The following is a 20,489-nucleotide window of genomic DNA, read 5'->3' on the forward strand; positions in this document are numbered from 1 at the left end:
AATGGGTGAATTTACATTTGGAATCCCAACCCAGTCTTAGTTCAAATCCTACTTTGTAACCCCTACCCAAGAATTCAGGCCCAAATTTGAAACCCTAACCTGAAAATGTGAACTGTCTTGAAACCCATATTTGAAATCCCAACCCTAAACCTTTCTTTGGAACAACAAAATTGGCTTGAAACCATAGCTTGAAAGTGCCTTGAAACCCTTGTAAGCCTTCTGTTAGGTTTAAAACTGTTTGAAACCTTAAACCCACCCCTAACTCTTACCCTAAAGTGTACGTTGAAGTACACCCTAATCCTGGTGAGACCTTAACCTTGACTGGAATCATAACCCAGACTTGAAACTCTACCCTAAAGCAGACTTGAAACCCTCATTTTACTCAAACCCTAAAATGGGATTTCACACCAAAAACGAATCCATAATTACCCAGGCTATTTTCAATCCAATTCAACTAAGATGGCCCATTGGCCCAAATAATTCTTCCGTGGGTGAGAGGCCACTGCAAAAAAGGCATTATCGTACTTTCCATGTGCCACCCAGCGGTTTAATGAGGAACTGCACTGCACATAAATCTCAACGTGTGCTTTTGCTGCCATCTAGATGATCTTTCCATTTATCCCTAAAAGATAAAGGGGAAAAAAGCTCTTTGAATCACTTTCACAAAATTGACAGCAGAGGGCAGCATTCAATGGCAGCGTTTCACTTGCCAGAGCGGCCGGATACCCTTTTTTGTTGTTGTTGTTGTTGTTTTGCTGCCGGAGGCCCGGATGTTGCTTACTCGCCTGACTCGAGAAGCCGGCCATCTTGCGTTGCCAAAGCGTGCCAAACTTGAAACTACTGACCATGTTTTTTTGTTTTGTTTTTTCCTCATGCCGGCTCGTTTGGGATGGTGTCCATAAATTGATAAAAAAATAAAAATAAAAAAGCCACTTTTTTCAGACTGTATTTCTCTGAATGACATAACATTCGACATGGTACTATAGGAAACAAAGATGACAAAATCTTCTAATTATCTGTTTATCCTTTTTTCATAGGAATAGGATCTTGAAATTATCTCCCAAATTTGTTTTCTTTTTAAGCTAATTCAGTTCATATTTGAAATCTCTGAAATTAGTAAAAAGATACCAAGGCACAAAACATATGAGTATTTAAAAGAATTCCATACTGCATTGTATAATGTGTAAGATCAAATTGTTTTTTCTCCCTTGTCTATTTTTTTTTCAGATTTTTGTAATTTGTAATTCTTTATTATTGAGATGTTAAATCATATTTGTATTGATGGATTCATACATAATGTTGCTTTTGGCAACCTCCCTATGTTGTTTTGATATACATGCAAAGAAAAACTTTACTGTTGTCATGTTATGTAAATTGCAATACAGTTATATAAACAGACAATTCCGAACTTAGGTCACAAGTCAAAATGGCGGCGTTAGTGAAAAGAAGCTTAGCGCTCATTGCAAAGCATTGGACTTACTAATTTGGTTTGTGAGGATTATTTTGATTTCAAAATGTGATTAAATGTAAAAATTGGAAGAGTTGAGGCACTCTGCTGCTGAAATTGCCAAATAGTCAAATGCCAAAATGCGGCATAATGAGGTGAGCTTGGCAGATTAAAAAAAAACAAAAACAAAAAAACAAATTCCTCTGTTGGCTGTGAAAGCAGCCTTGAGTGCTTGGGTGACTTCCAAAAAAAAAAGAAAAAAAAAGTTAATTATGAAAGACTTAATTTTTTGTTTACTACTGTCATTGTGTGTTTGCCGATCTCCCTCTTCCTTGCTTCTTGCATGGTCACAGAAAGACAGACGCTTCAAGTCTTAGGCAAGCATGTGAGAGTCAGCTGATCAGCAGGATTTGGACGTCTTTGGCGGGATGTTAGGAGGAGAAAGTAATACGCTAAGTCTGTTAGGAGAATTAATGTGACCTCGCCTCCAAATCACACTGAGGGTTTGCGAGCTGGAACAAAAGAGCCCAGTTCATTCAACTTGTCTCGCCTGCTCTGTGTGTGCATTTACTTGGAAAAAATGAAGTTAGAGGCAAGAGTATAATGCGCCTTTGAGGCCAAGGTTGCCTGGCTCGGGTCTCCTGTGTCGTGCCCCAGTCTCAGTTTGCATGCTGTGATTCAACAAATTCCTCGCCAAATGAGCTTTGGAGCTTTTTATTTGTAAACAGCCATCTTCTGGCCAAAGTGAGCGAGTGTTTTTGATTCCACAACCCATTGACCAGACACGCTGCACTTAGACGTTGCACTGCCCATTGATAAAAAAAAAAAAAAAATGTAGTTGACGTAATTTAATATTTATGGCAGCATATAGTGTACATTGTGATTTTACTAATCGTTATTAAATGTTTTTGGCGGTCAAAGAGTTAAATAAAGTTGTACCAAAATTCCACCCAAAACTCAAAACACCAGCTGCACTTATTTGTCAGTTTTATTGACGATATGCTCAATACGACAAACGATCCTCCACTACAATCAAATGTGATTTGTTCTCCTTGAGATGTCGAATTTCAGAAGATGATTGTGTCCGATTGAACCTCATCCATCATCCGCAAAAGTCAACTGGCGCTCAGAGCCGCTTTTCTTCTCCTCTTCCATGCAAACTGCTCTCTGGCTCTCTCGATGGAGCGCTGCATGGCGCTCGTGTGACGGGTGGCGTTCACCCCGGTGCTCCACTTTTCCACTCTCTCCATGGCGGGCACGGGTGCCGATGTCAAACCGGGGAATTGTGGGATGGGAAATCCACGGTGGACGTGAGCGGACGTCGCTTTCTTCCCAAGCTTCGTGGGCCTTCTTTGGGCGTCGGCTGGTCGCCTCGCACCTGGGCTTTGTTGCTCAGGTTGTGACTCGAGGTTTGTGGTACTCGAAGATGCAAGTTGAGGGATCTTCTCGCCAGGGAGTTGTTCCGGTTGTGACGTTGGGATGGAAGTGGCACTCGGGTTGGGGGAGGGATCGAGCACAGATTGAAAGATTTCTTGTGACGTCGGCATGACAGGGATTGAAAGGACACTTTCGACTTCAGGTTGAGGGATCTTCTCACCAGGGTGTTGACGTTCTGGTTGAACGACCTCCATCTGGGAAGTAGCGAGTACTTTCTCCTTTTTCCTACCCTTGCTTGGTCGGCCCTTTTTTGACAAGAAGCGAGCAGGAGGATTGGTTTCTTCTGTTGTTGGAGATGTGACGCTCAAGTTGTTGGTGAAATTTACTGCAGGTTGAGGGATGCGTTTGTTGGGGTGTTGTTGTGATGTCAGGATCGCGGGGACGGGAGCATCCGCAGGCTGTGGGATCTTCTCAGGGGAAGTCGTACGTAGCTTCTTCTTTTTCCTGCCCTTCCTCTGTTGCTTGGTTTGTGACGGAGACCAAGCAGGAGGTCTGTTTTCTTCTGCTGTCCAAGCAGACTTGACACTTGAGATGTTGTCCCAAGATTGCAGGATCTTCTCACCACCAGGGCGTTGTTCAGTTTGCAACGTGAGGATGGCAGTAATGTTGCTAGTGGAATCATCAGCAAGTTGAGGAAACTCCTCAAGGGAAGTCGGAGGTACTTTCTCCGTGCTTGGTCGCCCGTATTTTGCTCCATGAGGACTGCTTCGTCCTACTGTTGGACGCAACTCAACTGTCTCCATCAGTGGTTGGTCCTTCATGACATCACTGGAAGACTCGGACCGACCATCAATCAGTTTTTGTGTGTCCGTCGGGTGGATGATGGCGTTCCTCAAAGGAACATCTTTGACTTTTTCGCCACCTGAAATTGTCACTCCTTCAACTTGAACTTTGTGCTTCCTCTTCTCCCCTTTCCCCTTCTTCTTCTTCTTCTTCCTCTTCACTTTGTCTTTGGTTGTCTTCTTGTCTGATCTTTGCGACTCTTTGTCAGCGGAGGATGTGGAGGAGACGGTGGCGAGCACCTTGATAAAGTCCTCTGCAGCATTGACCGCGTTTCCGAGTGAGGGTTCCTCGGGGCCCCGCGTCGTGCTCTCCCGCTTATCGTGGTCGGTCCTCTTGGGAGGAGCCCTGGTCAGCACGTCGATGACGTCGATGCCGCCGTAGTCGTACGGGACAGCCTCCTTCAGCACGGCGACGGGCAGCTTCTCGTATCGTTTGCACCTGAGCTCATTGGAAGCAAACAAAGAGTGGAAGGGAGGGGAAGCATGGACGTGAGCGCCTGATCGGAGTAAAGATACTTACAGTCCATACCACTGGCGCTCAACACACTGCTCCTCGTAGACCAGCTCAAAGCATGGCACTCCGATCACGTTGAAGAAGGCCTGGCCCATCACCCGGGACGACGTGTCGTTGACTTTGCGCAGGCAAGCTTTCAACCTGTGGAGCAGGACACGCAAACTTGGGGTCAAAGGTGGACTACACCCTGGATTGGTCACCACTCAGTCTATCCAGAAAAGTCGGGATCATACAAGTAGGAAGAAAATTATTGTGGGATTATGTTGTTTCTAACCTTTATTATTATTATTATTATTATTATTATTATTATTATTATAGCATTTTATTGTTCTCACTTTTTTGCCATCTTTGTAATTTTCACAATTTATCCTTCAATTTTCTTCATAAGAATTCAGCTTAGCATTCATGCATTAGCATTCAGCTTTCAGCATTCCCACGCAATTTCTCCAGAAATTACACTTTCCGCGTTACAAAATAGTTGTATTTTTTAAGAAAAAAAATAGGTCATCCTCTGAGAAGAGGTGTGTTTTTTTCGACAACAAAGTTGCATCTTTTTGAGAGAGAGCGAGCGCGAGAGAGAGAGAGAGAGAGAGAGAGAGAGAGAGAGAGAGAGAGAGAGAGAGAGAGAGAGAGAGAGAGAGAAATCTTATTTTAAAACAAGAAAATTGTAGTTTTAAATATAATTATAGTGAAAAATGTCCTTCGTTTTAGTGTTTGGTCATTAATTAAATGCATGAGCTTTTGGGGTTGTATTTAAATTTCTTTTTAAGTATATTTATTTAATCAGAACAAGGACATTTGAAAGTGTGTCAAACATATGTGAACGCCGTCTAGCAACAGCCAATAGAAAAGCACCTTCAAATCAAATGACATCGCACCTGACAATTTTTCATGCTTGACTTTTGGCTCCAATGGGCTCAGCTCGCCTGCTTTTTCATTTAAGTGAGCCGAAATGCAAGGCTAGGTAAGAAATGTGTTTGGTTTTTTTTCCATTTTATCATAGTGTTTATTAAATAATGCACACAAGCAATACACATTAAAAAAAAAACAACTAATACTGAAACTAAAACTTTGCAATTTTTGAAATGACTAAAACTAATAAAAAACTAACAGAACCCCCTGAAAATTAATTAAAACTCAATAAAAAAAAAAAAAAAACTAATTAAAATGACAATTCCAAAACTATAATAATCCTGGTAGTCAGACTTTTTCCAAAAATCAAATGTATACATACGAGATCCCCCATCCCCCACCCCCAAAAAAGAAGAAAAAAAATCTGTTATCTTATGAGAATACAGAAAAAAGTCTGAATCTCACGAAAAACAAAAAACAGCATTTAATTGATTTATAATTTATCACTCTTACAGTACGACTTGACGTTTTTCAGTGCTGAAAATTTGCTACTTACGCCTCGTCACAGTCACAGTGACAGATGGAGTGCCACTTGAAATTCGTGAATCCGTATTTGGAGGAGAAAGCGTGGATGACGTGGGGGCAGTGGTCATGTGTGCGGCAGCAGCTGTCCGTCTCCTTAAATTCTCCTAAAAACAAACAAACAAAAAACTTTACTGTCAACTGAATGGAGAAGTTCCCTGATGATTTGTGACTGATCGCCTCAGAGGTCTGTTTCAAGTGCAAATAGCATCATTAAAACTGAGGAACACAATCAGGCAGGTCCAAAACTATTTGTAGAGTATGTTTTTTGCAACAGTCAACTTTTTCATGCTGTACATAATTTGGGATGGACCACAAGCTACATGTGTACTTATGTGTGCATGGAAATGAGGCATATGAATGCACATGAAGGATTACCTAGTTGGTCGTAATGGTCTGCCATGTTTCCGGCTCCGCACCACAGCGTTCCGGGATACGTGAAACCTCGTTTGGATCTCCTGGTCAGCACCTCCGAGGGGCCCCCGGGCCCCCTCCTCTTGGCCTGGTCCATGCGCGTAAAAGGCTGGGAGCCACGCGGGCCGCCGCACTCCTCGGGCAGCCTCCCTCGGGACGGGCCGACCGCGGTGCCCACCGCCAGCTCTCTGTCCAGGTAAGACAGAACCACCAGGGCGACCCACCACATGGCCGAGGGCAGACAGAAGTAAGCGCCGGGGTGGGGTTCACCCCTCAGCTCCCCCGGGGGCCTTTTAGCCTGTCTGGATGCCCTCCCACTTGGGTGGTGTGATGATTAATACCTCGACTACACTAGGAGGAGTTAGCCGCTAATCGACTTGATTCAATGTGGGTTTGGATGTAAACATGGGTGCGGGGGGGCTTGTGGGGGAGGGAACCTCTCAATGCAATGACAGTTGACCGCCAGTAACCTAGCAACCCCTTCCTCCCTTTGCACACCCGCTAACAAGTATGAGGGACACGCTGAAAAGACAAAAATCTGGAGGAGATTTGAGGTGAAATTTGAAATCCTGTGCAATGAATTCAATTGTTAAAATGTAGACTGGGAGATTGCGAAAGCTTTAAATGGGCCAAAAAAGGTGGAAGGAGGGAAATCAAAATTTTTTGAAATTGTGCTTATGAAAATGAGGACATCTGAGAAATGTGAAGAGTTGCTGTTGTTCTGAATGAGGGGAACACTTGGACGAATGGAAACCGTTCCCAAAATGTATGGAAAATATTTCCTTTTTCAAAGAAGAAGTTGCTTTTTTGTGAAGAATAATATTTTCCCAAGAGAGAGTTGGGCTAGAGTTTTTTGTTTTTTTTAAGCTGTAATAGAATAAAAAAAAATGTAATCTGACAGAAATAGTTTTTTTTTTTTTTTTTTTTTTTTTAAGAAACTTTGTTTTTTTGAGGGGGGAAAAAAAGCTGCAAGCACAGATTTTTTTTAAGAAAAAGTAATTTATTTATTTTTTAATTCTTTTACGATAATTTTTTTTTTTTTTTAATAAAAAGCTGTAATATCATGGATTTTTTTTTTTTTTGTTAAAAAAAAATAAACCTATATTATTATAGAAAATCCTGTAGGGTGGATGGTAATCTTATGGGGGTGAAAGGTCCCCCCCCCCCCCAAGAAAAAGTTGTACTTTTGTCCCAGGTAAAAAAAAAATATAAATAAAAAAAATATTTCTTTAAGGAAATAAATATTTAAGTCTTTGTCAATAGTTATTTTTCCAATATTTTTTTAAAGATAAAAAAGTCATTTTCTCCAATTTGCAGTTTTGCAAAATGATCTATTTCATTCTCCTACGATGAGGATGTGCGTAGTGTCTATTTCTTTGTTGTTTTTCAATGCAAATTCACTTCTGTCTCCCTCCATGGTGAGATTTACTTTGGGAACACGCACGGAGGATCCCACTTCGCCATGGAAACAAGCACGTGCGGCCTGTGAGCGCCATCACAATGCACTGGTGACAACAAGTCTTTCTTGTGTGGAATGTTTAGCAGGCACGGCTCCAGGTTTTCTTTTTCTCTCCCGGGGGCTTGACCAACATGGTGGGAATGAGAGAATCATTTATGAATCTATTTTACATTATCAAAATAAATAAATAAATAAATAACTGGTGGAACACAGATTTCTGATGGGGCTACAGCCCTCTCCCATCCCAGTATAGCACCGTCCCTGACGTGGAGCAACACGCACGCACCACAATCGATCGGTGTTCTGTTCACCTTCAAGCTGCCGAAATGTTTGACAAACTAGCTACGGCTTCGCATGCATTTGGCAACCGGCATCGGACTCGCTGAGAGTCACAAAGCGGGCACAGGATCACAAGCGGGTACGGGCGCAGGGCAGGCCTCCGCCTCTCCTCGCCAGACACAGGAATGGGAGTGACGGACTGACGTCACATCAGCAGAGGCAACGTAGGCAAATCCTGGCAACAATTCAATTTCCACGCTTGATAAAGGCGCCTTCTGTGCGAGTTATTTGCCCTGTGTCAGCATTTTGGAGGGATTTTGACGGATTACATTTTGATACGATCTTTTGTTATACTAACTGGCAAATTTTACTTACATAAAATGAAAATGTCCTTATGCCTTCCAAATATTTCTTGTACAATTCAATCTGCACACAAATACTTTGAAAGTAACAAATAAGTACTTGTTTGCTGCATTAACTTGGTGAGTTGTCACCAATATGCATTGAGTAAAAGTTTATTCCACCTTATTCTAAATAATTTGTTTTGTTGGTTTTTGAGTTGTATATTTCTTTTAATTCCTTATAAAGTTATACTTATGTTTATATCAAAGTTTCAACAGCACTTTGGGGGAAAAGAACTTGAGCAAGTCAGGCTTAGTTTTTGTTGGGGGGTTTTTAGAAGCTGCTGTGTATCGCCCTCTGGAGGACAAGGGAAGGCACTGCATGTGTGGGACTTGCATAATGCTTATGTATACATTTTAATTTATGAGATATAAAGTAGCTTTTTTTTTTTAGCTAATAATTATTTTCCAATGAAAAGTCACATTTTATTGGAGAGTTATTTTACAATAAAAAAAAGGTCAGATTTTGTTAGAAAATTATTTTCAGAGAAATTGTTTCCAAATTATTATTATTTTTTTTTTATTTTATGAGAATTATATCATTTTTGTTGAGAAGCACATTTTTGCAAGACAAAAGTAGATTTGCATCAAAATGTTTTGGGGATATTTTTATGATTTAGAAAACAGAGTTTGGGAGTAAAGTTGCATTTTTTTTTTTTTTTTTTTTTACATTTTATTTTAGAGTATTTGTTTTTACAGTTTGATACAATGAATCACCGCCCCCCCAATCATTGATTGATGGCTATTTGACAAATAATTCTGTAATCTCGGGCAAGGGACACTCAATTTAACCTAGTGAGCCATAATGCATGTGCATTTTATATTTTTTGTACTGATGGATGAGCAGCACGTGCCGGTAGGCCTCATGTAAATTCTGCTCTTCCTCTTTCTTGTGACACAAGTGTGGCAAGCGGCCCCTCCCACCCGACCTACCCCTTTTGTGGGGGCTACCAGTTGAGTGCACCTCCTTGAGCGGAGCGGCATGGACGTGTGGGAACGAGCTCCGGCAGACGGTGCTCGGGCCTGGTATCTGGCGCTGATGGCGCCCAACACCAAAGGGCCGGAATTCGCCTGGCTGGACCCGTCCAGACTCTACTGCAACTCACAGGTATTTGCTTCAATTTGCTTATCTTGAAACGCTACGGCCGTCCCACCAGCCGCCCTTTGACCCCCCAGGCCCTGGCGGACTGTGTCAACGACCTGCTTGGCCCTTTCCGCCACGACACCGTCGACTTGGTGGCCGGCATCGACGCCATGGGATTCATTCTAGGTGCAAACTCATTTTATTTATGTATTTTTTTTATGGGGGAGTGGCAAGTAACAGCCCCAAAAAGGGGCGAGATCTGTCTGTGTGTCCACCACATTTTAACAGGTCCCCTCAGAAACATGCATAATTGTTTGTGTGGTTTTGTGATTTGTTGACTGCTAAATGACAATACTCACTTACGTAATTTCTACTCGTTAGATGTGAAAAACAGACACTTCTTCTAGCCGTCAACCCCTTAAAAAATTGGAAGAATTTTTTTAAGAACAAAAAATTGGCAGAATAAAGTTCACTTTAAGAAAATGTCAGTTTCTTTTAATTGGGTAAATGAAAAGAAAATGTGTCATTTTCTAAGAATAAAATTTTGCAAAAGTTGTAATCTTAGTACTAATGTGGAAAACCAGTCAAAACAGTCAGGCATTTATTCCCTATAAAAAACTATAGTAATTTATGAGAATAAAGTTATTTTTGTCATTTTCTAAGAATAAAATCACATTTTGCAAAAGTTGTATCTTAGTACTAAAGTGGAAAACCAGTCAAAACAGTCAGGCATTTATTCCCTATAAAAAACTATAGTAATTTATGAGAATAAAGTTGTTTTTGTAATTTTACAGAAAGAAAAAAAAATGTAATTTTATGAGAATATTTTTTAAACATGTTTTTCTAAAGTTGTAATCTCTGAAGAATAATGTTAAAACATTACCATAAAAACATCAGGAGTTAAAATAAAAATATGAAAACAATGTTCTATTAATAAAAGTAATCATGTTTTTTTTTTTAAATGGAGAAAAAACATCCTATTTTTGCAAAATAAACCAAAGGAAAGATTTTTTTGTTAAACTTTCATTCATATTTTTGAAAATAAATCCTCTTTTTACGAGAACAGAGATTTTTTTAAAAATTGATTTCATTTTTAGAAAGTATTTTTTTCTAAATGAAATTAAGTTTTTCTTCCTCCAACTCCTTTTCAGGCTAGGTTTTGAAAAATTTGTCTAGTAAAATTGATATATTGTTGACGTTGACTACTGCCTGAAATAAATGAACAAATAAATGAATGAATGAATTTATGGAAAAAAAAGACTGGAGAATAGTTAACTTATTTTCTAGTTAAGTTGCAATCCTGCAAGAGTGAAGTGTAATTTCTATGGCGAAAGATTTAAACGGGATGTAATAACCAACAAGTAGGAAACATGCAAGGGTCAGGAGTTCAACATTTACCAGTCACTTTTCAAATACAGTAATTGAAACGCAATATCAAAGTTTCTTCTACAGTTACAACCCGGGGAAAATGACCTATTTAATGAGACTATAGAAATGCAATCAGAGTTTTTAATCTCCAGAACGAAACCTTCCATTGATCGCCCCAAATGGCCTCAAAAGAAAAGTTGAGCTCACCTAAAAATGTGGCGCTTGCTTCCAAATAATTTCAAATCAAAGTTTTCAGTCTCGGGTAACAAAAAAGGAACAGGCCTCAGGTGTTCCAATACTTTTGCAAGGGGCGGGGAGGCACTGGCCTTCTCGGGTGTCAGTCAAGCCAAGCCGCCGGTTGCCAGAGTGACTAAAATTAGTTGTGCAAGAATGTCAGGCAGCACATCAGCTTAAGCACGACTCGACATTTGTTCAACGGGAAATGATCTTGTGGGCCCCTGTGTACAAATACAGAATTCTCATTAGGATTGTGTTGCATCAAGTTTTGTATGGGGCCATTATTGTGCCAAAACTATCTACAAATGCCTATTTTGATCCACAAATATGTAAAACGAATTTGCATCCGTAACCAAAGTCACAAATGTGTAACGAGAATCCACAAATGTGTAACTAAAGTCACAAATGTGTGACATAAATCGGCAAAGGCGTCCACTGATTTGTATGCGTAAACACGTAGTTTTAATCTTTGAGAACTGTTTGTTTTTAGCTGAAATTACTGTGGGTGCAAAATGTTATGGAAATTTGACGTGGTTTGATAATCACTGATAAAGTATTGCATTAGTTTCCATGAAATGGCAGATAAAAAATGTAATTTGATTGTTGTTTGTTGAACGTCCTCTGGCAAAATTCCCTCAGCACAGCTAAAACGCTTTCAAATTGTGACGCCGTGAACTTTGAACTTTTTCGGCAGGGGCGGCTATCGCCAGCACGTTGGGCAAAGGCTTCCTGGCCGTGCGCAAAGCGGGACATCTTTGCGTGAGCAGCCAACGGCAGACGTACAGCGACTACACGGGCAGGGAGAAGATGATGGAGGTACGAGACGATGTGATCAAACCGGGTGAGCTGCTAGCCAGATTAACACAACGGCAAACGAGCAATTTTATTGGCCAGAATCTTTTCGTGCAACTTGTTGAATGTGTCTTGAAGGTGTGCGGGTGCTGTTAGTGGACCAGTGGATCGAGACCGGAGGAACCATGAAGGCCGCCATCCAGCTGCTGGAGAAGATGGGCGCCACCATAGTGGGTAAGACTTTCATTTGCACGCCACCTTTTCACTTGCAATACACTACAGATTACTTCCTAACATTACTTTCAACAATTTCTCCAAATTTTATGGATAATAATAGCTCAATAATACGTTTATTTCAAGTAATCAATTTTTTCCCTTGTCACATTCTGACTGTAATTCTAAGTGGAAAAGAAATCCAAAACTTTATGTTTGTAATATTGCAGCTTTCCCCCCCCCCTAACAATACTTTGAAAAGAAGATTCTCAGAATTTGACATTGTAACTTTTTCCTGTTTTTTTCTTCAGTTTGTCAACTAACTTTGGAACTATTTGACTTTTTTTTTTTCTCGAATAATGCATTTTTTTTTTGCTTGTAATTGTTGTTTATTTGCTTAACTTGGCAACTTTTATTCTGCCCCGTAATAACGTTTTTTTTTGTGGTAATACATAATTTGCTGACATTATTTTTTAAAGTCTCTTAACTGATTAGTTTTCTCTCAAAAAAAAAAAAAAATCTTAAAATTTTCTAACTATCTTAACTTTCTAACTTCTCTGACTCCAAAATTTGCAACAATCATTACTTTAAAGAAACAATGTTTGTAATTTTATAACCACTATCCTAGCATGGTGACTTTTTGCCAAAAAACAAAAACAAAAACAAAAAAAACCATTTCAAGTATCATGGTAATATTGTAAAATGTTTCTAACATTATTTTGAAATGAAAATTCTCCTAATTTTATGGCTAATATGCCAACTTTACAGCTTTTTTTTTTGTTATAATAGAACTTCATTTATTATAAAGTTTTGTTAAACTCTGAGCAAAAAAATAAATAAATAAAATCCTGTAATTTAGTAGCTCTTTTGTAAATGTTTTTTTCATATTGCAACTTTATTGTGCAAACATTACATAAAAAAAAAAAATCCCTTTTTCTCATAGTATTGTATTTTTATATAATTATGACTTTTAAATTCACTGCCTTTGACAAGTATACTTGTCAATTGTATTTTTTAGAGCGGTGCTAAATGGGGGCGAATCTGAGCATGCTCCACTGTAAATATCAAACTTGGAAACAACTTTACTGATGCCCAACCACCGGTAGATGACATCATTGCCCCATTTTATAGGAAATAAACACAGTTTCAGAGTCCATGGGAGAAATGGCTGTATTTTGGCAAACCTACATTTTTCTGCTGTCAATTATAAAAGAACGGGACGGGACAAAAAGTAGGGAGTCTATTCTGTTATTTGGTAGATTCGGTTTATATATAATTATTGAATGTAATATCACGTGAGTATTGGAAATGTAAAAATTTTCTATAATGACTGGCAGTGAATGAGTTAACCTACCTCCACCCCAAAATTGTTCCCCCTTCTTAATTTTATTATGTGACACTTACGGTATTTACATTTTTCTTCTTGTCATAAACGAAGACTCCTCCGCCCTTCTCAAAAACAAATTTCCCCCCTTTCTATTTATTGACTTGATTTTATATGTGACAATTTTGTGAGAGTGATAACTTGGGACGTGTGTTGCGCAGGTGTGGCCGCAGTGGCCATGGAGAACACGGAAGGAGGCAAGTGGATTCAAGACAATTACAAATGCTCGCACTGCATCCCTGAGGAGCTCCAGAGTCAAATTGATGGCAAACATTTAGACACCTTCAAAAGCTTCCCGAAATGAAAAGAGGACTTGACGACATGTTCCAAACATTCCTTTGAAAGAATTTTATTGTGAACTTTCGAAACATCATAGTAGTTGCAGGAACATGACGCAACGTTTGAAAAATGTTCCCTTTTTAACACTTAATGGCAACAAGAGCAAGTTCACGTAACTAATCAGGCTTGCATCCTTTTACTGTTAGTGTTGTTTGCAAGGATTGCTTTCGTTATTTAATTGACAGAAATTTTTTAAAAAGAACAAAAAAAAAGGCAGGTAAGTGCCTGCACGTGCCGTTTTACCTTTAACGTACCTCATTTGTTATTTTGAGTTTGGAAGAGCGAGTCCCGCACCGATTGTGTTAACGATGTGTAAATTTCTTTGGCATAGAGGCGGCAGTGTGAGTCTCACGTAAGGCAGAAAATGTACATTTTTTTGGAATGCATTTCACCCTTTTTGCTTACACAGAAATTGTGATTTACGCTACAGATGACATTTCGGGTGGTCATTGTTGCTGAAATACTTGATTTAACAGCAGAATATGTCTGCTACTATTGTCTCCATACATGAGCCACTGTTAATATTTGATACTTTTATATTTTTAACACATGTTAATGTTCGTCTGGGTTTGGTTAGTGGTAAAACTTCATTCTAAGTATACTTGAATGCATCAAAACAAACCTTGTGGTTCTTTTATTGCTCAGGATGAACATAAACTGGAAAGAGATACACATTTTTACTGAATATTTGAAAAAATTGTACACAAAATAATACTGACCCCCCCCCCCCCCCCCCAAAAAAAAAAGAAAAGAAAAAAGTATTTTCAAGAATAAAATCTGATTTTTTTTTCTTGGCAGGAATAAGCTGTTTGGAAAATGGATGGAGGGATTTTTTTTTTAACATTGTTATATGTCACAGGAAAAATAGTAACAGTCTTACAGTCATTTTTTTTTTTTTTAGAGAAATACTAGAATTTTTTTTTCTCCACAAAATGTCTTGCAATCAGTCATTTTTCGCCCAAGACTCGACGTACTTTTTGTATTTTTCAAAGCTTTCGTCCCTTTTTGTCAAGAAGAAAAAAAAAAAAATCTGTCACTTGATTTGTTGTTGCATTCAGGTATGCTTGGAATTGTCAGCGTCATAAAGCAAACTCAAGATGTATATAGAGGGTATATTAGGTAAAAGTAGTTCCTGTTGCTTTTTCAGGCTTCTGATTGGCTAAAATAACAGCCTGAAAATAAGTTTGAGTGCGGACATCTTTTGTTGAAAGGCGATCGTGTTGTATTCAAACTCCCAATGTACATTAGGACTCACACGTTAGCAGTACATGAGGAAAAGTGGTCACCGGGCCAGGAAAATTTGACACCTTCCCTCTCCCGTGTGCGTCCACCACAGTACGGTGGCGTCCTTTTTTTTCCCCTTGCGTACCTTCTTCTGCCTTTAAAGGCAGCGTCACTGACAGCAGGCCAGATGCTTCTTCTTCTTGGACGCATTGCTGCCGGTGCTCTGGATTTCTATAAGGACCACACAGTTGTCAAACGTTTGGATGATGTTGTAGCATTTTGACTTGGTTCGATTTTGTTCTTTGGATACTCACTGACGATGGTGCCTATTTGCCTGGTTCCGCTCCTCTCCAGCTCGGCGAGGACGTTGGTCTCGAACGCCAGCGACGCCACCCGAAAGAAGAATTTCTTCACGTTCTCTCCTTTTGGAGAGGCCACGGATAGACAGATATTGAAATCCTTGAAACCATTTTTTAAAGGATATTTTACATTTATTTTACGCTTTCCCCGAGAAATGGCCATCTTACAAGATTATTTTTTTAAATGAGGAAACAGAAGTAAAAAGGCATTTCAAAGAAAAATATTCATTTTCTAGGATGTTTTTTTTTTTCCTTAGAGAAAATTAGTGATCTCACAATAATGTTTTTAATTAAAAAATACTGCGTCTTTTGTCAGATGAAAAGGTTATGTTCCTAGAAAGCAATAATCTTACATTTTTAAAACAATATGGCAGGTCCTGCATCTCATACTACTTTTTTTCCCCAACTGAAAAATACCACTTTATTCTCATTCGATTACAACTTTAATTCAGTCGTAATTGTTCTCATGTTGTCAGCAGCATTCACATCACCTGTGAGCGACGACAGCGCCCAATACTCGGCTCGCATCTCCTGCGCCACCTCGAGGGCGTCTCGTTCAATCTGAGCGTACTGAGCAGGAGACTGCCAGACAAACAACATGACAATCATATGCTGTGACCTGTTAGAAATAAAAATGATCGTTGCATCCAGTCAAGGACGCAGCCATGAAAGAATGTCAGACTGACGCTCAGGTCTTTCTTGGTGCCAACCAGAAAGAGTTGAACTGCCGTGGGGTCGTTTTCTCTCAGGGCGTCTTCAAGCCATTGCCTGAAACGAAACGGCACATGATAACCCCAACCAATCCTTGTCCTAACTAATACTAACTAAACCAAATTCTATTCCTAACCATAAATCAATCTTTAGTTTGAAACTAACTAGAACCAATCCCAAACGACCATTCATCTAACCTAACAAGCATTACCCAACTAAAACTAAATAAATTATAACCAATCCTAACCCAACCTGAACTCTGGCACTCAACCAAGCCGAAGTGATTCCACTGAAATGAAAAAAAAGAGGCGATGGATGCTAGTTTACCTGCTGTGTTCCAAAGACGCCACGTCGGTAACATCAAACACGATAATCACCACTGCAAGAAAAAGCAATGTGACATCCAGAAGATAGTTTGAGTCACTTTTTCCTCATGTTTGTAAACAATATGGGCGTACTTCCAGGTGACAGAATGTAAGTGACGACCGTTGACCTGAAATCAAAACTTGTGTTGGAGGTTGTGCCATCAGATATACATCTTAGGTAACACGAGAGTGAGAACGGTCCCACCTCTCAACTTCATTTGTTTCTATTGAGACTTTGGACAAGAGCACACTTCAAATAATCACAACACACTACATTTTTTAACAATTGTCATGCGGTTTGCTTTGTGGAAAATGTCAGACATGCGGCTGACATACAAAAAAAAAAAATATTTCTCACAAAATAGAAAGTTGAAAAACAGACTTAGATGCATGAGACCCACATGTACCCAACACTAATTTAATACAAAAGTACAATATGGCACAGTATATGATTTAAATTAAAAAAGGAACAACGTTGGTTGATTGATGTAATTTCGATTTCAAAAGACACGCTTACCTGGCGCTAATACATACCATGCTAGTATATTAACTAGAGTGACTTTACCGATCTTTTGACGAGTGCTGGCGTTTTCAAATTGTCGTGATTTTAAAGTGGAAGTCAGCCTTAAACATTACTTGACAATAATATATGTGACCTCACTAGTCTAAACATAATATTCTGATTAATATTACATTTGCGGAAATATGAGCTATGAAGCAAAATCCAACCGATTTTGTCCATCTCAGAAGGCGGCCATTTTGCCACTTGCTGTCAACTGACGATGACATCACAGTTGCTCAGGCAGAGCAAGCTGAGCTGTGATTGGTTGTTACCTGAGACCTGAGCAACATTGACGTCGACAGCAAGTGACAAAATGGCCGCCCCCTGAAATGGCTAATCACTGGATTTTGCTGCTTAACTTATAATTCCACAAATGTAATATTAATCAGAATGTCATGTTTAGACTAGTGAGGTCACATAGAATATTATGGTCATTTTTTTTTTTTTTAATTTCCCCTTTAACTTGAACTTTAAATCAAGTAATTGGAAGAGTTGGTTCACGGTGGTTGGCAGCTAGGTTTGCCCCAAAAGGTGAAATTATTTTCCACGTACTTTAAAGGAATCTAATTAGCCACTTATAAAAAGACGACTTGGAACCAAATCCCCCATTTTCTTGATGGCTCTGCCTTGGTCATAATATGCCAGGGTCTACTAGTGGTGCCACCTGGAAGTACATGTGACATTGTGGTGAATACGTGGACGGATGAACGTAGCCGTTGGGTCACTCACCCTGTGCTGCCCTGTAGTACGTGGAAGCGATACACTTGAACCTCTCCTGACCCGCCGTATCCCACCTTAAATGTCCAGACGAAAAGTGCAGAGTCACAGAAGGTCCACGTGCAGCGGCAATATATTTTAATGCCTCGGACTTACAGCTGCAGGCTAAAAGGAACGCCGAGCACCTCGAAGCGCTCCATCTCAAAGTCCACACCGATGGTGGCCTTGTAGTTCTTGTCAAAAGCGTCCTTGCAAAACCTAAAGAGATCATAATGTCGCATAAGCGTTAAGCTATTTTTAGAATAGGCCCATGAGCAACACTTGAAGTCAAGTCATTTGATCTAAAAAAATTTACACATGAGCAAGTCAAGAAGCACAAGAAAATCAGAAGCAAGGTAATGCGATGGTTGTTTTCAAGTTCTTTATAAATAAAGTTGAGTTCATTTTTTTCAAATTGCACCTTTTTTCCTCTATTCTTGATATATTGTTGGCAAAAGGAGACTTGCAAAGTAAGAATGTCATTGCTCAATGCTACCACAAATAAACCTTTTGAATGTTGTAACGTTACCTGTTAATCAGACAGGTTTTGCCCACGGCCAAGTCGCCCACTACAATGACCTTGGCAATTTTAAACCTGCAGAAAACGAAGACAAGAGGCATCAAGCTGTGAACGCCTCATCATCACTTCTTCTTTTTTGCCCTCAAACGCACCCGACTGTGCCGGTGCGCTGCTCCTGGCATGCCGCCTTCACTTTGGGGTTGAAATCGCACTCGACGTGGAGTGCAGCTTCTTCGCAGAAACACTATGGATGGATGCACGTATTAGGTCAGCGTTTTTGTTTTGTTTTGTTTTTTCTCTTCAAACCCTTACATACTGTTCCGGTCAAATCTGAGCCACTTTGACAGCAATAGAAATATCCTAAATGTCATTCTTTTACACTGAAATTTGTTGACATTTTTGTAACAGGATGTAGAGTGGTGTGGATGACATGAAAGGAATGTTTTTACGTGAGGGAGCCGTGGGATGATGCGATCCTTGCGGACTGGCGGTAAGACGCTCATGATTGGACCTCGCCTCGACATCAGCCCTGTTGGTTGGAGTAACAGTAATATATTTATTAGAGAGAGGTGCTTAAATGCTGGATGATTCATTTTCCCCCCGTCAAGTAACAATAAAATAGCCAGCACTCCATGCAGAATTACCACGACCAATATTAATCTGCAGGGGCTCTGCATAGTAGCTCTTGTTGTTCACCAAAAAAGGACGCCGAGATTTTTGTTCTAAAACAAACAAACAAACAAACAAACAAACAAATGTTCTATCCACTCCTCTCCCTTAGAGACAGGGTGCGAAGCATTGAGCACGATATTGAGCTGCTTCTACTGGTTTGCACACCTTGGACAAAGTGTTTCACTACCTATTGTCATTTCCAAACAATGCAAATGCTTCCTTTACACGGTGAAAAAAAAAAAAAAGTGTTTTTTTTTTTGTTTTTTTGCAGATGGTAAAGAATACACTGTGATTCATGTGATGTATAATGTATGTATTTGTGAGGTTGTTTTAGCATTAAGTGAGACGTACTTTAAGGCACAGTTGTGTTTGTGGTTCTTTCAAACAGGCAAAATGAAAATGGAATTGTTTTTTGTTTATTTTTTAATTCACAATCAAGGCATCGAGTGGCGTTGAGTCTGTTGCCATGGTGACGCTAACAGACCAGCAACGCGTCCATCTCCTCTTAATTTTGCTAGCCTCCTAAAAGTCTCCGGCATTTATTAGCACAGTACACGACTTTAATCACACTTTAGTCCGGATGGTGTTGCATTAATTGTGCGAACGTGTTTTTACAAAAATCTGCGACGGTGTGTGGTCCTCCGCGAGGGCTTGTTTGAAAGAATGCTGTGGGAAAGACTGACTCACAAAGTCGACTTGAAAGAGAAATACAGGAAAAAGCACGGTGATTTTGTATTAATGACAGGGGGAAAAGGAACAGACAACTTTAATCGGTTTATCATCTTACTTCTAATCCCATTGTTCGTAAAACGTGGAAAAGAAGACGAATTTACAGAGTTGCTCGGTTCCAACTAGACTTCTCAAGGCAACATCACTCCAAATGTGTCCTTTTAAAATAACCTTTAGCACACAATATAACGTAAAAGCACACTTATATAAAAGAAAAGTACGTGAATTGACGTTAACGGTAAAACTGGCAAAAAAGAAAAAAGGAAAAAAAAAAAAAAAAAGACCTTACCTTAGCAAGACGAGGTGGTGGTCGCTCTTCTTTTTGTCTTTTTCCTCCCTTTCAGCTCCAATTGTCATTCAATGTGAGGCCAACGCGGTCATGTTCATGGCAGGAGTGACAAATTGTGTCTTTTTGTGCGTAATGGTGGCGAAGAAATATTCGTAAAGAAAAGACGAAAACGGGAGAAGCAGCAGCAAAACTTAAACCGCAGAGCCCAGATGATAGCATTTCTCCTCAGTACACCGCGACCCCTGCTGGACGAAAGAACAAACCACCGGATCTGATGAGGAATGAGGAAGTACAACCGGACGTGATGTATACGGGAACAGTTGGCGGTTGATTTAAACATACAGTACTGTATATTTAGAGTAGGAACACAGAGCAATATACAAGAGGGGAGACAAACAAACAAAAAGGAAAAGAAACATTGTACTACAAAAACAAAGGGTACACAAATGTAATGCCCTATGCTTTCCTCTTGAGTGTCCATATTAGTTTGACTTCATTTTTAAATATAAGAAAATTAGGTGTTTGATTAACGCCTTGAGACGTTTGAGCTCCGATCACACAACAATACCATTGAAAAGTCAAATCTCTTATTAATGAAACATTCTTTCTTTTCAATGTGCTCTATGCAAATACTATACAACCATAACGGCATCACTTGTTACTTGCACTTTGGAGCCTAAAATGGGTCAAACGATGACCATTAAATGAAAGTAACATA

General features: G+C 39.6%; 3 protein-coding genes across 4 annotated transcripts; 1 reads left to right on the forward strand and 2 right to left on the reverse strand.

Moving 5' to 3' along the window:
* Positions 1 to 2,417: 2,417 nt before the first annotated feature.
* On the reverse strand, positions 2,418 to 6,793 carry proca1 (protein interacting with cyclin A1). The gene is made up of 4 exons (XM_077494234.1): positions 5,993 to 6,793; positions 5,589 to 5,721; positions 4,187 to 4,321; positions 2,418 to 4,105 (listed from the first exon to the last, which is right to left on the reverse strand). Exons 1-4 carry the CDS (start codon positions 6,255 to 6,257, stop codon positions 2,563 to 2,565), a joined length of 2,076 nt encoding a protein of 691 aa, XP_077350360.1. The 5' UTR covers positions 6,258 to 6,793; the 3' UTR covers positions 2,418 to 2,562.
* Positions 6,063 to 14,480, forward strand: LOC144000434 (adenine phosphoribosyltransferase). Its single transcript, XM_077494252.1, has 6 exons — positions 6,063 to 6,224; positions 9,070 to 9,275; positions 9,344 to 9,437; positions 11,551 to 11,697; positions 11,787 to 11,882; positions 13,407 to 14,480. The coding sequence occupies exons 2-6, from the start codon at positions 9,150 to 9,152 to the stop codon at positions 13,547 to 13,549; spliced, it is 606 nt and encodes a 201-aa protein (XP_077350378.1). The 5' UTR covers positions 6,063 to 6,224; positions 9,070 to 9,149; the 3' UTR covers positions 13,550 to 14,480.
* Positions 14,311 to 20,020, reverse strand: rab34a (RAB34, member RAS oncogene family a). Of its 2 annotated transcripts, none has more exons than XM_077494247.1 (11): positions 19,541 to 19,728; positions 18,531 to 18,610; positions 18,234 to 18,325; positions 18,091 to 18,156; positions 17,679 to 17,780; positions 17,535 to 17,599; positions 16,206 to 16,257; positions 15,854 to 15,935; positions 15,659 to 15,749; positions 15,123 to 15,230; positions 14,311 to 15,039 (listed from the first exon to the last, which is right to left on the reverse strand). In XM_077494247.1, exons 2-11 carry the CDS (start codon positions 18,603 to 18,605, stop codon positions 14,978 to 14,980), a joined length of 795 nt encoding a protein of 264 aa, XP_077350373.1. In that variant the 5' UTR covers positions 18,606 to 18,610; positions 19,541 to 19,728; the 3' UTR covers positions 14,311 to 14,977. The 2 variants fall into 2 exon arrangements, with proteins under 2 accessions (XP_077350373.1, XP_077350372.1); XM_077494246.1 differs by lacking the exon at positions 19,541 to 19,728 and adding an exon at positions 19,772 to 20,020 and having other exon boundaries at positions 14,312 to 15,039.
* Positions 20,021 to 20,489: the final 469 nt, after the last annotated feature.

This window comes from Festucalex cinctus, chromosome 13 (genome assembly GCF_051991245.1).
Source record: "Festucalex cinctus isolate MCC-2025b chromosome 13, RoL_Fcin_1.0, whole genome shotgun sequence".
Lineage (NCBI taxonomy): Eukaryota > Metazoa > Chordata > Actinopteri > Syngnathiformes > Syngnathidae > Festucalex > Festucalex cinctus.

What these genes read in the sequence shown, in the direction of transcription:
- rab34a (XM_077494247.1), bottom strand. Translation starts at nt 18,605, where the DNA reads ATGTCGAGGCGAGGTCCAATCATGAGCGTCTTACCGCCAGTCCGCAAG. An exon ending in GTACTACAGGGCAGCACAGG is followed by an intron (nt 16,258 to 17,534) that starts GTGAGTGACCCA and finishes TTTTTCTTGCAG; the next exon opens with TGGTGATTATCGTGTTTGAT. An exon ending in GGCGCTGTCGTCGCTCACAG is followed by an intron (nt 15,231 to 15,658) that starts GTGATGTGAATG and finishes CCTCTCCAAAAG; the next exon opens with GAGAGAACGTGAAGAAATTC.
- LOC144000434 (XM_077494252.1), top strand. Translation starts at nt 9,150, where the DNA reads ATGGACGTGTGGGAACGAGCTCCGGCAGACGGTGCTCGGGCCTGGTAT. An exon ending in CGCCATGGGATTCATTCTAG is followed by an intron (nt 9,438 to 11,550) that starts GTGCAAACTCAT and finishes CTTTTTCGGCAG; the next exon opens with GGGCGGCTATCGCCAGCACG. An exon ending in GATGGGCGCCACCATAGTGG is followed by an intron (nt 11,883 to 13,406) that starts GTAAGACTTTCA and finishes TGTGTTGCGCAG; the next exon opens with GTGTGGCCGCAGTGGCCATG.
- proca1 (XM_077494234.1), bottom strand. Translation starts at nt 6,257, where the DNA reads ATGTGGTGGGTCGCCCTGGTGGTTCTGTCTTACCTGGACAGAGAGCTG. An exon ending in AGACCATTACGACCAACTAG is followed by an intron (nt 5,722 to 5,992) that starts GTAATCCTTCAT and finishes GTTTGTTTTTAG; the next exon opens with GAGAATTTAAGGAGACGGAC. An exon ending in GAGCGCCAGTGGTATGGACT is followed by an intron (nt 4,106 to 4,186) that starts GTAAGTATCTTT and finishes CAATGAGCTCAG; the next exon opens with GTGCAAACGATACGAGAAGC.